The 16,253-nt window shown below is 42.7% G+C and overlaps 1 protein-coding gene across 1 annotated transcript; it reads right to left on the bottom strand.

Moving 5' to 3' along the window:
- Positions 1–2,516: 2,516 nt before the first annotated feature.
- On the bottom strand, positions 2,517–14,334 carry LOC125883226 (proline and serine-rich protein 2). Its single transcript, XM_049567460.1, has 4 exons — positions 14,214–14,334; positions 12,466–12,654; positions 7,276–7,579; positions 2,517–7,140 (listed from the first exon to the last, which is right to left on the bottom strand). Exons 2-4 carry the CDS (start codon positions 12,562–12,564, stop codon positions 5,645–5,647), a joined length of 1,899 nt encoding a protein of 632 aa, XP_049423417.1. The 5' UTR covers positions 12,565–12,654; positions 14,214–14,334; the 3' UTR covers positions 2,517–5,644.
- Positions 14,335–16,253: the final 1,919 nt, after the last annotated feature.

The following is a 16,253-nucleotide window of genomic DNA, read 5'->3' on the forward strand; positions in this document are numbered from 1 at the left end:
ACTTCTATTGACTTTAATACCAGTCACCGTACCTGTAGATCAAACATCATCACACAGATAATGTGTGTGGCTCACACTGATACCAGCTGTGACATGAAGCCCTGATGAAACAGAACTTAATAAGCAGAATATAAACTAAAATAATGAATGAGTTCAAATTAGATTTTACGTCATTGATCCTTCAGGAGAAACAAAGTTAAAGCTGAACGTCAGTCGTCCCCAGACACTCACACACACTCTGTCTCAGTGCAGCAGTCATGAAGCAGCCTCTGTGTTGAAGGCTTATGTAACCGTCTGCCGTCCACAGTTTGCTTCTGTGTCGCTGGCGTTCAACACACAAGAGCTCCAATGTGAAAATATGGGCAAGGTCAATCATCACACAGATAATGTGTGTGGCTCACACTGATACCAGCTGTGACATGAAGCCCTGATGAAACAGAACTTAATAAGCAGAATATAAACTAAAATAATGAATGAGTTCAAATTAGATTTTACGTCATTGATCAGTCTTCAAAGAAACAGAATGGTTTGTTTATGTACCTCACTGTCAGAGCAGGTCACACAGAGATCACTCTGTTTCTACAGTAGCCTTTCAGTCAGTCCCTTCAGAACCAGCAGTTGACCCTTCAGACATGGAAGTCTGCACCTGGTGTGTTCGTCCACAGTTTAAATGGGCAGTCAGAAAATACAACTTCCGTAAGAACAGTAATAATATCATCAGTGTGTTTTCTTTAGTGTTTAATCAGCTGTAAATAAGAATGGTTGTGTTTATGTTACCTCAGAATGAGACGTTTGTATCTACACACAGAGCAGGTCCTCGTCTACAGAGATCACCTTGTTTCTACAGTAGCCTTTCAGTCCAGTCCCTTCAGAACCAGCAGTGACCCTTCAGACATGGTACCTAGACCCTCGGTGTGTTCAGACAGTCCTCTTAAATGTGGGCGGGGTTGTTGTCACTCACTGCTCCGTCCAGCACTCGCTGTATTTCCTCATCAGCGGTGACACAGATGGAAGTCTGCACCTGGTTTATCGTCCACAGAACGAGGCTGCACGCCCACATTTTCACAACAAAATAGAACAGGCTGCAGTGAGAGTCTCTCTCCATGGGATATTTCAAAATAGCAGCTTTGTGCATTTAGTCCTTCTCAGGCAAGCTCAGGGGTTTAGTGTTGCTGTAGCCCACAGGAAGTGAGGATTAGAATATATGACCTTCACATAATCCGCTCCAAATGAATCTATATTTTTAAAGTCATTACTAAAAGTGTGTGTCATATAAAAACTAAAGTGATGGTCAAAGTTGTCACAGTGAAATTTAAGGTGTGCTGATGGATTCACGTCATCAACTCATGCATTGAGTAACATTACAAGTTAACGTTCCACCTTAAAAGTTGCCGGCAGTCGGCCCAGTGAATGAAGTGATTTTTTTCTCTTTCATTTTATAGTTGTAGTTTACTGATGTATGAACAGAGGTTACATAAAACCAGAGTGAGCGTCCTCTACTGACCAATCAGACTGCAGGGTTTCTAGCTCCACCTTTTAGTACCAGATCTGTGTGCTAGGTACCCCAACAGAGGGGGGACCAAACATGGGGACGCTAAGGAACGCTTCTGTTGGGACCATCCACAACTTCTGGATAAATATTAAGTAAATATGATCAAAGCAAAATATGTTGGTTGAACTAAACTAACTGAGTTTGTCAGATTATAAAAGACTCGCAGGATTTACTCAATAATGTCAGAGCTGGACTTAAAACGACGTGCAGACGTGTGCAAATGGTCACCTTAATCTTTATAAGTTGAACCAATCACACCATTTTGCTCACGTTAAAAAATAGTCCACTGGTTCAACTTTAAAAAATTAAGGTAACAGTTTGCATGCATCTTTTTAAGTTGTTCCAACTCTGGCATTAGTTAGTGAGGCGTGAGTGCAGTACAACCAACATGATGTGCTTTGACCTTTAAAAAAAACAACTTGATATTTATCCAAAAGTTGTGTTGATATTTAGTGGTCAAACTAATATATTCAAGATATTCTTACTTATTTATTTTAATCCCATCCTACTCAAAAATGTTTTTGACCAACTTTTTAAAACACGTTAATGAAACAAACACGTTTTTTTTATGCTGTAAAACCCCTTTATCATAAGTGATATCCACTGACCTCATGAATCATTGTTTAGAGGGTTCAAAGGTTTAAATACTTGTGAAAGGCGTCTGAAAGCAGGACAAGAAAAGTGATGTCGCTCCAGGTTTCAAAGGGTTAAGTAAAAGTATTGATTGTGCAACAAAATGTTTCCTGTCAGTGTTTCAAAGCCACGTGAAGTAAACTGATCTTCATGTGTAAAATCAGCGTAATGCTCCTTTAGCTTCATCACTGACACTCCTCCTCATCACCTTTTAAACTTCCTGTAAGTTTCCACTCAGGTGAAATATTCCACAGACGTGGCCAATCATTGATCAGCACCTGCTGGTTCTTTACATTCCAGAGTTTGTCAAAGAAAAACACAATCAGAGAAGTTATTGTTATTATTCTGTTTAATGATTGACGACAGAAACTCAACATCAGGTATATGTCAGCAGAGTATGTACAGCTTCTAATGAGGACATTTAAAGAGTCAGAACGTTAAACAGGCTGTCGAACCGTAGCAGCAACTCCCCCTCTGATCTTCCCATTCACCACACAGGCATGCACGTCTTAAATCCCTGTTCTGTTCACAAAGGTTCCCTCAGAACGAAGGACAGGATGTAGTTATATATACTGTACGTATGCACCATCAGATACTTCAAAATGACTGTAGCTGAACTACAGAGGAACCGGAGTCTGTAAACACGTCACACATGAATCCTCACGCAGGAGAGGAACTGTGTGACACTAAATATACTTCAAAAGTTACTGTAGCTGAACTACAGCGGAACCGGAGTCTGGATAAAACTCACACACACACACACACACACACACACATTCATTCACACACATACACACACACACATTCACACACACGCTAACGCTGATACAACAGTTGAATAACACACAGGAAGTTATCGCCAACAGTTCGACAGGAACAAAAACACACAGTAATCCAGGATGTATTTCTGGACTCTGTGGTTTTAGTGCTTGTGTTTTGTACAATGCCATGTGCTCGCCCATCCCTAAAGAGCCGTGTGGAAGTGTTCCCTCTGCGTAGTAAAAAAGTAAAAGTCCTGCCCACAGAGCCATTCCACAGTCTGTGGTTTGGTGTGGGAGGTTAGAGTAAAAATATCCTGCAGCTCAGCTCACATTTACATTTTTCTACATTTCTCTTTTTCACTGTAACGTCTGCAGCTTTGTTACTGCAGCACGACGCTGCATGGAGACGAGTCCCTCTCTAACAGGAACCTGCTCTTTACGACAAACTAAAGTCATTTCAGAAGGAACAAAATTGCACTCAAGAAAAGTGTCTTCAACTTTGTTCTTGACCCAAAGTGCTGACAGAAAACACACACACACACCGCTGACAAAAAAAATGCCCAAAGTTGGTAAACAAACCAGTGAAACAAAAAAAAGGCTCCCGAGTAACTTCACAGCCTGTGTATGAACATTAATCCACTCTGCTGATAGAAGGAAGTGACACCGTATAACAAATATTATAACTTACACTGATAAGAGACAAACATTAGGAGGTCTTTACAAAGTGTTTGCAAACATTTTTTTAAAGATTAAAACAATTTAGGGCTCAAACAGCTGTGATTTTAAATATTTAAATGACTCTTGTGCATAATTAGCTGCTCATAAGCTGTAAATTGTAAGTTGCAGGTTGTAAGTACCTTCTTACAGCTAAAAACACACTTTCTTTTTTTTTTTTTTAGCAGGGCTGGATAAATATGTTTAGGGGCCCAGGGGCAAAACTGAGATGCTGGCCCCCACTGACCCCCTGGCTTCACATGGACACATACTGCATTGCATATTTAATTTCCTTTAATAACTATTTTGGACGACTAACCCCGAGTTCATGGTGTGTCAGTTTAATTTGTGGCAATTTAAGCACAAATTTATTTAAAAACTAAAATAATTATGGTAATAATAATAATAACGGCAATAAAAGCCCCAAAATTTGCCAAAAATTAAGGAGCCGAGTTTATAACCAAACAAATATGCATCTTATGGATTTACCACAAACTAGCTGCCACACGTTGAGGCGCAGGGACAGTTTGGCGCTTTGACAGAAAAACTAAATATAAAATTTTAGTAAAAATCTATAAAATCTTAAATCTGGGCCGCCTCTCCGAAGAACATCTTAGGGCCACTTGCTCAGTGTACGAAAATGGATCCGTCTGTTTCAAATGTAAACATCCTCATGCGTCGTTTATGTTGACATAGATACAGCCGACAGATGGCACTGAAAAAAGTTCCGCACAACAATAAATAAAGTGACACGGCGACCTAATTATATAACTTTTAACGGATGCAGCGTTGTAAATGGCGTTGGTGTTTTACACCATTAACTACATCACAGTGTGTGGACGGAGAATTGTTTTTACTATATTACTGATTCTTTCCGTTCTGCCTTTTTGTAAATGTCTTAGCCGTCTCCTACGGTCGCCTCTCGCTTGAACTACGCCACACTGCCTCCACGATCTGCGGTGATTCTGCTCTGTTTCGTCCGTGTCCGTAAGCTCAAGTTACTGAACTATCTGTGCAGGCTGTCATATGTTTTCTTACGAAAGCTAATGCACCAGATTCGTTCATATTCAACTTAAAGATGAGCCGGCATTTGTGCAAAACCTACGTATTTAGGACCACTGTGATGACGTGACCAATGTGCTGATGGGAGGAAAGATTCCCGAGTGGTCTGTTTAGGAAGCAGGTTGAGGTGGTGGATGGGTCAACAAGACACAGGACTGTCCCCAGGAGACCGGTGTTCAGAACGTCATTTTAAGGTAAGTCCAGACCATGTTTCTTTTCCTAACCGTAACCACTGTAACTATTTTTATTACCTAACTATACGTTAAGGAGGTAACGACCTTGCTGGGACACAAATTCGCAGGATATCATACCAACTGTTGTTTGAGAATTTGTTGATGTTTAAGGAGTTTTTAAAGACTAGTCTTCAGTAGGAACCAGTGGGGTCGGGGCTGAGTCTTTTTTGGATTTGCTAACAATAACAAAAATATAAAACATCTCTAACCTTTGTCTTAAATATGTTTTAAGGAAACGGAGCCCAGATTTATAAATATGGCTTCTCACAATCAGCTTCATTTGTTGCAAACAAAGGTGAAACCAAAAGTCATTTGATTCCCGTGAGAACAGGATGCTTCTCTTTACAGTTTGTTCCAGAGTATCTTGTGCAGAGGTATACGATGTCTCACATCAGACGCAACATGAAACAGTTGATTTGTCAAGACTTCTGTCATTGACACAGTGTTGAGTGTGCAGCAGCTGCACCGTGTCACACTCGACTGTCAGTATATTTATGGCCAGGAAGTGAGAACTGGCTGTGCAGGTCCATTGTAGATTCTGGCTCCATTCCTATGTTAAATGTCTCTCTAACCACACCTTTCTCTCAGACACACATGGGGAAACTTCTGACATTCCACCTCGACCAGCAGATACACACCAGAGATTCAGGCTCGACGGGTGGAGACTGAAGAATTCATTCCAGAGTTCATCAAGACTCTTTCAGGAGTCCCAGTTTCCTTAGTGCATCCCTACGTGATTCGTCCGTCGCGCCCCGTCCAGAAAACTGCACGGTGATGCCTTGTGGACGAAACATGGAGGCGGGTCTCCGCTTGAGTTCGGGGGATAAGGCTCGCAGTGCTGGTTTCTGGGTAGCGCCATGGTAGGAGTGCCGAGGAGGTCTTGGGGCCGGGGTTGGAGCTGGAGCTTTGAAACTCCTGGCAGGGCTGTCTGAGGGGCGATTTAACCCAGCGGAAGGGTTAAATGTTCGGCTTTTTCCTCCATAACTGTTAAGCTCAGGGGGTGGCGGCTCTGATTTGGCGGGCAAGGTTTGACTCTTGTCAATATGGGAGCTGAGGATGTCGGGAAGGTGGCTCCTGGCAATGTGTACAGGAGCAGGGGTCATGACCTTAGATTTTCCTCCATAGGGGTTGAACTCGCTGGGGTTAGCCAGCACAGGTGGGAGGGTTTTGGGTTCAGGGCTTGTTGGAGAGGTTGGAGGTTCGCTCCTAGAGGAAACTGAAGGGTTGATCACGATAGATTTCCCTCCATAGCTGTTAGATTCCAGCGAGGTGATCTCAGGCGGAGGAGAGAAAGATCGCTTGGTTTCCAAAGGAGGCGAATAGAAGCTGCTTTGTGTGCCTGCTGGAGGCGAGGGGCTCGGGTGCTGGTTTCTATCTTCATACTTCCTGAAGGAATCTGTCTGCAGAATCTCTGGTTTTCTGTCAACGTGAATCTGACTCTGATGTGGTGTCGGGACATTAACTTCTGGCAATTTGGTGCTGGTTTCTGTTGGTGAGGGAACACTGGCCTCTAGAGGTTTGGCACTGGTTTCTGGATCTGTGGGAGGATCCGGCAAGGTGCTGTCAGGGACAGTGAGGAGTGACATACCCCCAGACATGGCTCGGTTTCTGGTCAGGCCCAGCTTAGACAGGGCCTCCATCCTGGATTTGTCTGGTGACGGGTCCTTGAAGGAAATGCTGCGAGTGGGAATATTTCGAGGCTTGTCCTCCACAGCTGGCTGGAAATTTTCCTGCACCAGAGGGTGTGATGTTCCTGTAAGGTTTGCCAGCATCTGTGCCCGTCTCTCCTCGATGTTCACATTAGATAGTGACTGGTTCTGGTGCTCCTTGCCGCCCAGGATCACGCTGATGTTAGCAGGAAAGCGGGTAGGCTTAGCAGACGTAGGAGGACCCTGTTTAGCGTGAGGGTCGTTGAAGCTCAGTGGCTTGTCGGAGTCCAGGCTGCAACGGCGGAGCAATGCGGAGGGATGGAGGGTAGACGTTCCACCTGCCTGGTTCTCTGCTATCTGCTGTGCAATCAGAACGGGGGTGGGGATACAGCCTGGAGGGTGGTAGGGGGAGTGGCTGTCTGTCGGCCCAAAGTTTGGTAGGGGAGCATTGTACTCTGAAGGCAAGTTGTCCACTGGGTCACGCCTTGGCTTCATGTCGAAGTGGCTTTCAGGATTCTGCACCATACTCTGAAAATCTAAGAGAAACAAATTGCAAATTGTAAATCTGGGAAAGACTAAAAGCTTCAATCTCTTCCAGGACTTCATAATCTGAAGTATTTCCAGAATCCTGACTACGCCCCTGCATTCAAGAACAAATCGCTGTACCCTACCTGGACTGGTGGGACTGAAGATCGGCTCTTTGGTCTGCACCAAGTCCGGTTCTGGGCGGACCAGGTATATAATATCCTGGTCTTTGGGACTGGGAGGTCTGGCAAGCGGAGAGGACATGATGGGACCCGAGGTCGGGGGTCCATCGACTGTTTCAACAGGTGGGCTGCTGCTCACTGGGGGCCTCATCTGCCTGGGCCTCCGGTCATTCTCCTCCAGACTGTCCTCCAATGAGTCGATGGTCTTCTCGAAGAACTGAATGCACTCCTGCTCCTCCTGGCTCAGAAACTGCAGCGCTTCATCTTCCTGTCGAGGTAAAGGGACACAGGACATTAGTTTACATGGTGGGATTTAATTTTTTAAAAAAAAAAAAAACTTTTTTACTGTCTTGCTTTCGTCAAGGTCTGAGGTTGTTTTTAGTTCCTTAATGTACAGGTCATCGATCAGTCATGTTACTTATGAATCATTGTAGATAAGACTGAGGCTAAAGCTAACTTCTGGAAAGAGCTGTTTATGTTAGCCTACGTTACATTAGCCTACACTACAGCCCTGTTTAAGAACTACGGTAATTTAGTCACAGTGAAGTGGAGCTCCAGTTCCAGCTGGACGAGGACATCTAACTGGCCTACTGTCCTTGTCCCAGTATACAAGCACGGGAGGGGAATCCATTTATTGAGCCAAGTATGTGCGACTCCTCTACGATAGGTGGAGATATGCCCCCTTTCAGCTTGTTAGTATTGGACCTTTTTCCTGTTGACCTATTACGTCACAGACCAAACAATGGACAAACAAGTTAGCTACGGTTAGCTAGCAGCTAACTGCTACCATGGTGGACAACTTTACAGCTCTGTACATTTGGTCCGTCCAAAAAGTCACGGCTCTGGATGTAGATTTCTCCATGTTGTTACCGGCTTCTTCTTCTCTTACACATTTAATGCTATTGGACTTCCGGGTCAAAGCCCGGGGCGAAAACTGTGGAGCATGCTCAGAGCGCCTCGGCCAGTTTTTGTCTGATTGACTGTATACATGCAGGAGTCACATGATCTGGGTGTGTTAGTCCCACTGTGACACATTCACTGCAGGATCATTTCACTCACACTGACATGTTTACAGGGATTTATATAAATCAGTTTTCTCTGTCGTCATGGAAACAGACTGATGATCAGACACTACTCTGTTAAAGACAGGTAGCTGAATGTACTGTGTGAATAAGGCAGCAGCAGATTCCTCCTGACTTTTCTCGTCATCACTGAACGCCGTGTTGAAACCATCTGCTGTGACTCTCTCATACAGTAGTCATGTGTACAGACTGAACACAGGCCTGTTTGTTCCTGCGTCCCAACCCTCCAAACTTCTTTCCCACCCTAAATTTAGCTCACTCGCCCCTCTCCTCCCCCCATCTGTGCTTCACCTCCACAGCTACCTGTCCAGCTCCACACAGTGCTGCCACTGAATACAACACAATGGACGATCCAGTGACCATGCTCAGTGACTATTGATTTCTCTGCTTCCCTTTGAGGGTTTTCTTTCAGTCCTGATAAAGATCGACTCCACTCATTTAAGCCAAACCACATGGCTGCAGGGAGCAGATAATCTCCTGTAACAATGTGTAATCAACTGAGCACTTAAGTTATTTAGAGCCGCAAAGAAAAGTTCCACATTCTGGCCTTTCCTGTATCTTCCTACCTCCTCCGTTACTCCATCACTCATTAGGAATAAAGAAAAGCTCCTTAAATGAGCTGTGATTTAAGATTATGTTGTCAACTCTACAGACAACGTTACTTCTTATAAGTTGGCAGCCACAGATACAAGATTTGTCCTGACAGCTGTAAATATCAGCAGCCAAAATATCAATGGGACTACTACTGAACACGTACCAGCCATCCAAAGGTGGCCCTGGTCACACAGGAAGTGTTTCAGCAGCTGGAGGCGCCTCTTTATAGTAGTTTTAATGAGAATGAAGCTTTTTGCTCGCTGTTCTTGTGTTGCTATGCGCCTTGTGTTTCTGCGCTCTGGGCGCCTGGCGGTATTGCCAGAGCGCTCTGAACTCCTCGAGTTGAAAAAACTTCAACTCATGGCAGAAAGAAGCCCCACGTCATCTCCATTTTTTCGTCATCTTTTTTCCCATTGCCCGACGGGATGGATTGAGGTCCGGGCCTTCTGACACATGCTGATAATGCAGCATCACAAGCTTTGAGCTTGGTTACCATGGAAACGGGAGTATTTCACCACAGTAAAATCTCATTTTTTCTCAACCTTTTTAGGGATTCTGTGCAACACCCTTAAGTAAGTCTTAAGTGTCATACTTAAGGAGAAAACTGGTTTGTGCAAATGGCTCAAGAATCTTCCGGTAGTCTTTGCTGGTTGCCTAGCAACCCCATGGTGACAACAACATGGCCCCCAGCATCTTTAGATGTTAATATTTGGTTGGATTCAGATTGTTGAGTTGGCGGACCGAAATTCAATATCAGGACAATTTGACGTTAGTTTGACGTAGAACTCTGACGACAAGTGACGTTGAGATTCTGTTGGTTTTAACTTGAGTTATTGAGTTATGAAAATTCAATGTCTTCCAAACGTGCAAACATTATCTTAAATCTTAATAAATTAAAATCTGCCTGTAAACGTCCATGATGGAGAAGAAGCTCCTGGACCAACTGGTGGTACTCCCCATGATCCAGCCTCTTTTTTAGGGTCTCATGTACCCACACAGATCTCTGTTTATCTGCTGACAGCCTCTCACCCTCAACCAGAGCTACAGACAGCACCCTCTGCCTCAACATGGCAGCAGCTACACACTCATTACTGCAGGACACAGAAACAGTAGATTGATTACACAGGGAGGTTAGGGTGAGGAGGTGATGGGGTGGTTGCCTGGCAACAATAAAAAGGTGCAGCAAGTTTTCTTTTACGAGTGGCATTAATTTTTTTTAAAAAGGCAGTGCAGCTCGTCTCGTGTTTTACAACCTGCAAAAATACTTTCTGTGTAAACCGACTATTCAGAAACATTTTGTGAAGGCAAAGATGAAATCACGTACAGTATTATCTCTGACACAGCACAGACTTTGACAGTAAAGTGTTTTGATCTCAGACTGTGTTTTACTACAATTACTTGAAGCCACCGGAGCAAAGGAAGCTGCTTATTTGGTCTATTTCAAGGTGATGACCTTCAGCCTTCAGCTGGCGGTTGACATGACAAACAGGGCTTGTTGCTGACATCAGTGTTACAAGGTTATACCCGAGAGCCTTGTTTTTGCTTTCCACGTAGACACACACACGCACAAAGACACCTGCAGCAACACCCAACTGAAACCAATCAGAGATAAACACGGCCGCGCTGGTTTCAGCTGTTCAATGATGCCTATTGTGGCGAAGCAGCTCAGGACCTAGAAAACTGCAGCTCGACCGGTTTGGTTGTGTTGTGCGTTGATAATGAATGTCATCCCCAAGGCATGCGAAGGGATTAAGTTGTTAGGCAGGTGTAATTTCTCAGCGTCTGTCATGACTGGGTGCTTTGTGTCAACAGAGCACGGAGCCTCCGTCAGGGTGAAGTGCAGCAGGAATAATCAGCTGTTCATCTGATACGCTCGGTTTGTTGACTGTGTTTAAGGAAACAATAGAAGAAGACAGCTCAGTGCTCCAGTTCACAGGACGGCAGGGTGTGATTACACAAACCTGCGTCCACAGTGATGGACCTTAAATCAGCCTCATGTGCTGTACTTATTATCATCTGATGACACTTGTAGGAATAGTTCAGTGTTCTGGGGAATATGATCATTTGTTTATGAGCTGAAGGTCAGATGAAAAGACCCACTCCCATAGCTTTCCGTTATATATGAAGCTGCAGCCAGTTAGCTTAGCTTAGCATAAAGACTGGAAACAGATGGAAACAGCTAGCCTAGCTCTGTCTAAAGGAAACTAAATCCACATATTTTGTTTGTTTAATACGTATAAAAACCAAAATGTAGAAGCTTGTTGTGTTTTTTTCGGGGGGTTACATGCCAGGGGCTGGCTGCACAAAACACCTTAAATTAAGGTTTTACTTAAAGTTCAGGTTAGGGCTTTCTTAAAGTAAAATCTCTCGCACAAAACACAATGTCTCCTTCAGGTTTCCGTAAAATCTTCACTTAAGTATTCAAAGTTTTCTCCTTATCTTGGTCTCATACTTGAGAAATCCCTTAAAGTTAGTTAAACCGTTGCACAAAAGACTTTCAGTGTCACAAGCTTTAAGCTTGGTTACCATGGAAACGGTTGTAGTTTTCCACAATAAAATCTCTTTCAGTGCACTAACATATTTCTCAACCTTCTAAGAGATTCTGTGCAACACCCTTAAGTAAGTCCCTCAGCTAAGGAAAAATTGAGCCTCAAGTGTCATACTTAAGGAGAAAATTTAAGGTGTTTTGTGCAATTGGCTCCAGAATCTTCCAGAAGTCTTTGCTGGTTGCTTAGCAACCCCATGGTGACAACAAGATGGCTCCCAGCATCTTTAGATGTTAATATTTGGTTGAATTTTGGTTGTGAAGTCGGCGGACCAAAATTCAACATCAGAACAACAACTGATGCCAACTTCAGTTTGACGTAGAACTCTGACGACAAGTGCCGTTGAGATTTTGTTGGTTTTAGGTTGAGTTATTTAACATCTACCAAACGTGTGAACGTCATCTTGACCACGTAGAATATGGGCATTTAGTCGTACGGCGAAGAACAAAACCCAACATCTGCAAAATGTCACAATGTTAACATCTACATAACGTAAAATTTTAACATCGTTAGACATTTAAAATGTCGTCAACTTGATTTTCATTCCAACCAATGCTGAACATCTGTCTGATGTAAGAGTCCAGCGTCTTTCTGACCTCACTTTGACGTCCGGTGCGGGGAAATGTTTCTAGTCTTTAAGCTAAGCTAACTAAGCTAAGCTAACTGGCCTCAGACTGCAGCCTCATATCAAACAGACAGCTGAGATGACCTGGACTGATTTTCATTCAGCCTACATGCAGGTTTAATGTCATTTTTATATGGTCTGCTCATTATTATGACATTTTATTTTCTGCCTGTCTGTGTGGATCAGGTCGCAGCGGAGCTGAGAGGATGTAAAGTGTAAAGATCTGAGCAGATGGAAAATGTTTTATTTAAACTCTGAGACAAACTCCAGTCACGTGATTTAACTTGAGTGGTTTTCAGATACTCACTCCCAGCCTGGAGCTTCGACCTGCTCCCCCGTTGACCCTGTATTGGTGCTGAGGGTTGGCGTGCAGACGGAGGTCCATGGTGCGAGGGTCAGAGGTCATCAGGACATCTCACAGAGTTCCTGGGCGGCAAACTAGAATCACATCATGGCTCGCTGCAAAGAATCATCTGATCTTGTTTTCAACCAGAGTCTGGAGACACAGAGGAGAGACGACACGTCAGCTGAGAGTCAATCGGTCAGTCAAGGTCAGAGCGTAACGACAGGAAGCTGTGTGACGTCATAACCACCAAAAGATGAAGTATTCATATCATTTACATGAGTTAAAGTACAACACTGTGAAAATACTCCATAACAACCTGCATTACAAATCCAACTGCAGTATAAAGTAGTCATGATGTCCTCTGCAGCTGCTGCGGTGGAGCTCGTCTGAACTAATTTAAATACAGTTAGCGGTTCCCAACCTGAGGGTCAGGCCCCTCCACAGGGTCACCAGATAAATCTGAGGGGTCGTCACATGATTCATTATTCTGAAATAAGGTGGAGTTTTACCTGTTTTGGGGTCAAACAGTTATTAAAATGAGAACTTTAGAGGAAACGTCTCTGTGGTGGAAACCCTGAAACTCAACGAGATGCTCAGCTCCACTTTTTATTTTATCAGCTCTTCAAGTGTAAAATAATGTAACGAGATATCTGTAAGATAAAAGTAGTAAAAGACGTGGTGGAGTATAAAGTAACCTAAAATGGAAACATCTACAAATACCTGAACATGAGTAAATGTACTCAGTTACTTTCCGCCCCTGCTTGCTGCTGTAAACTCTGAGACACACCTGAAGGACCAGTTCACCTGGAACAGGAAGCAGTTAAACTGGCTCCCGGAGCCGAAACCAGTCGACGTTTTTTAGCCGACACATTCCTCCATGATGCTGCTCCGATAAAAAAAACTTCAGAGGAATAAAAAAGTTCCTCGTTAAAGTTTGAAGTGATGTGAACGTGACATTTAAACTGCAACAGTGACATCACATCCTGTTTGTTAGGAAACGTGTTGATTTTAATTTGAATTCATCAGGTCTGATTTACTGACACATGTTTGAACGCTGCATATTCACAGTCAGATGCGTGAGGTGGTTATTATTTGTTTAACTGAACGTTTTTATACCTCATTATAGTTTATGTAGAGTGAACGTATATTTAATATTTCATAACATATTTTATTAGAGATTGCTGCTGGATATCCTTATCCATCTGATGGAGACGGAGAGTCACATAAAGCACGCAGCATTGTTTTTAATTACATGTGAGTTTTTCTTTGAACACAGATTTCTAAGGTGGCGATTTAAATTATTCTCCCTGACAGATAGTTGGAGGGCCCCTCACCTTCCAGGGGCCCCAGTGTGGCACTTTTTATATTTACACTCCTGTTTACAGCAGTGTGGAACATGTGACATAATATTTAAGAATGCACCACATATTTCTACTTTAATATACTGCAATAAACCCACTGTGAGCTCTGAACACTCTTCTCACAAATATGAACAGTCCATCCAAACATCCAGCTGCTTTTACTGCATTGTGTGTATCAATATTTCGGCCTATATCTGTTCACATGACATGTGACATGAATATATCACAGCTGACCGTCACAGACATAATAAAGTGACTTGTCCATGATTTAAAGTAGAAGCCATCATTTTCACTTCACACCTGAGACAGATGTGAGTAAATGTAAAGTATATTTAGTCAGAGACTCACCGAGCAGCTCCTCACATCAGTCATCACACACTCGGACCGTCAGTTTTTATCTTTGAAAGCTCTGCAGTGAATAATTTCTCCTCTCCAGAAGAGTCCCGCTGCTGCTGCTGCTCCGTGTGCGTAACGACTCCACGGCGGCGCATTACGCACCACTTAAAACCGCGAGGAGGCTCCGCCTACAGCCGGCAGGAGGGCGTGTGTGCGTGCGTGTGTGTTTTCATTCAGGTGTGTTGCAGGTGGTGACAGTGACACAGTGGAAAGTTATGAGTTTCACTGGGAGGCGTTCAGGAGCAGTGGGACATTTAGCCAGATAGATAGATAGATAGATAGATAGATAGATAGATAGATAGATAGATAGATATCCTTTAATCCTGAGGGAAATTAAGGACTACATTACTTCGCTACATGTATTTAATAACTAAAGTTACTTTACGAATTTAGATTATTGATACCAAATAAAGTCCACCAGCAAATGGTGGTGTTTTATTGTGGTTTGAGCCACAGGTGTAGATTCAGTGATTCTGCTGCTTAATTAATAACTTTTACTGTTGATACATGAAGTCTGTTTTTCTGATGACACTTCTGTACCTAAATCCAGAAGTTTCACTGATGACAGAATATTTATACTGTGAGGTTTTCGTCCTTTAATACAGGATGTGAATATTCTTTCCACCTCTGTCTACGTCACCAGAGAACAGTTTAATCAGGAAGACAACATAACTTTATTCAAACTACTATCTCAGGCGTGATTTATTAAAGTAGTAAAAGTACCTCAGATTTGTCTAATTAAATTGTATAATTAAGATCAGTGCTAATGAGACAAAGTGAGGAACAAGTGCACATAATTAGTTATCAGTAAAACTTATTAAACACGTTTGCAGATATTCAGCACAGCCTCCTCTGAAAACTGAAGTCGATAAATACTGACAGTGAATATGAATATGTGACGTCACACTGATGATTTGTTTGTGCTGAGCGCCCCCTGCTGGCTGCAGCCTGAAGCATCATCACTGCACACAGGCTGTGGTCTGTGATACAGTGTTTGAACAAACCTTTATTCAACCACAAAAACCTCTTTTCCAAGAGACTCTGGGCCCACACAGGTATCATTAAAACAAAAATACAAAGTCAAAAATATGCAGCTCCAAAACAAACAATGTAAAACACAACATGATTAATTAATATATGCTATAGATCAGAGCTCTATCGCCTTTACTGTCAAAAGATCCATTTTTGGCCAAAACAAAAAATAAAAATAAATAAATAAATAAAAAACCTGGAGCTGCAAAAAACAAACAAACACAGTCTGTTCAGTCTAAATTAACCAAAGGTCTAAATAAGCTTTCATTAATATGTTTTAACACCACCTGGTCGCTCTGAAGGCTTTTATGATTATTTGGTTCTTTATCTTTGCAGCGTTGATGATGAAACCAAATAAATCTGTCCACACAATATTACATTCTCACTTTCTTCCCCCCTTTCTTTATATTTGGACATCTCAGTGAACTCAGTGAAAAGAGACTCAAGATTAACCATTGTTATTCTAGTTTGGCAAAATTCAGGAAAAGGCAGCAGGCTGTGGAGTGACGAGGCACACCTTAGCTGGTGAAATGTTAAAACATTTCTTTCGGTCTACAGCAGTGATGAATGAAAATTAAATCTTTAAAGATAATGTTATTAATTTCCATTTCCAAGTCACAGGGAGCCGCCTGAGTGGGGCCAAAGAGTCACATGTGGCACCGACCCCTGCTCTTGTTCTGATGTGGAACAATAGTTTGGAGATTTAATATAATATTTGTGTATTTTTCCTGTTTATTTTCACATCCAATTTTAATGTTAATAGTCTGTCTTATTTTTTATTTTATGACATAATCAAACATGTACTGTTGTCCTGTGTTAATGACTTCATCTGGAGATTATTTAACATTTTATTCATCATAATTTTGTGGCTTCACTTCATATCACTGTTTCATCTGCCTGCATACACGCATCACAATAAGGTAACGCTGATGCTCTAGTTTCCCAGTTGTCCCTAAACGC

Source organism: Epinephelus fuscoguttatus, linkage group LG22, assembly GCF_011397635.1.
Source record: "Epinephelus fuscoguttatus linkage group LG22, E.fuscoguttatus.final_Chr_v1".
NCBI lineage: Eukaryota > Metazoa > Chordata > Actinopteri > Perciformes > Serranidae > Epinephelus > Epinephelus fuscoguttatus.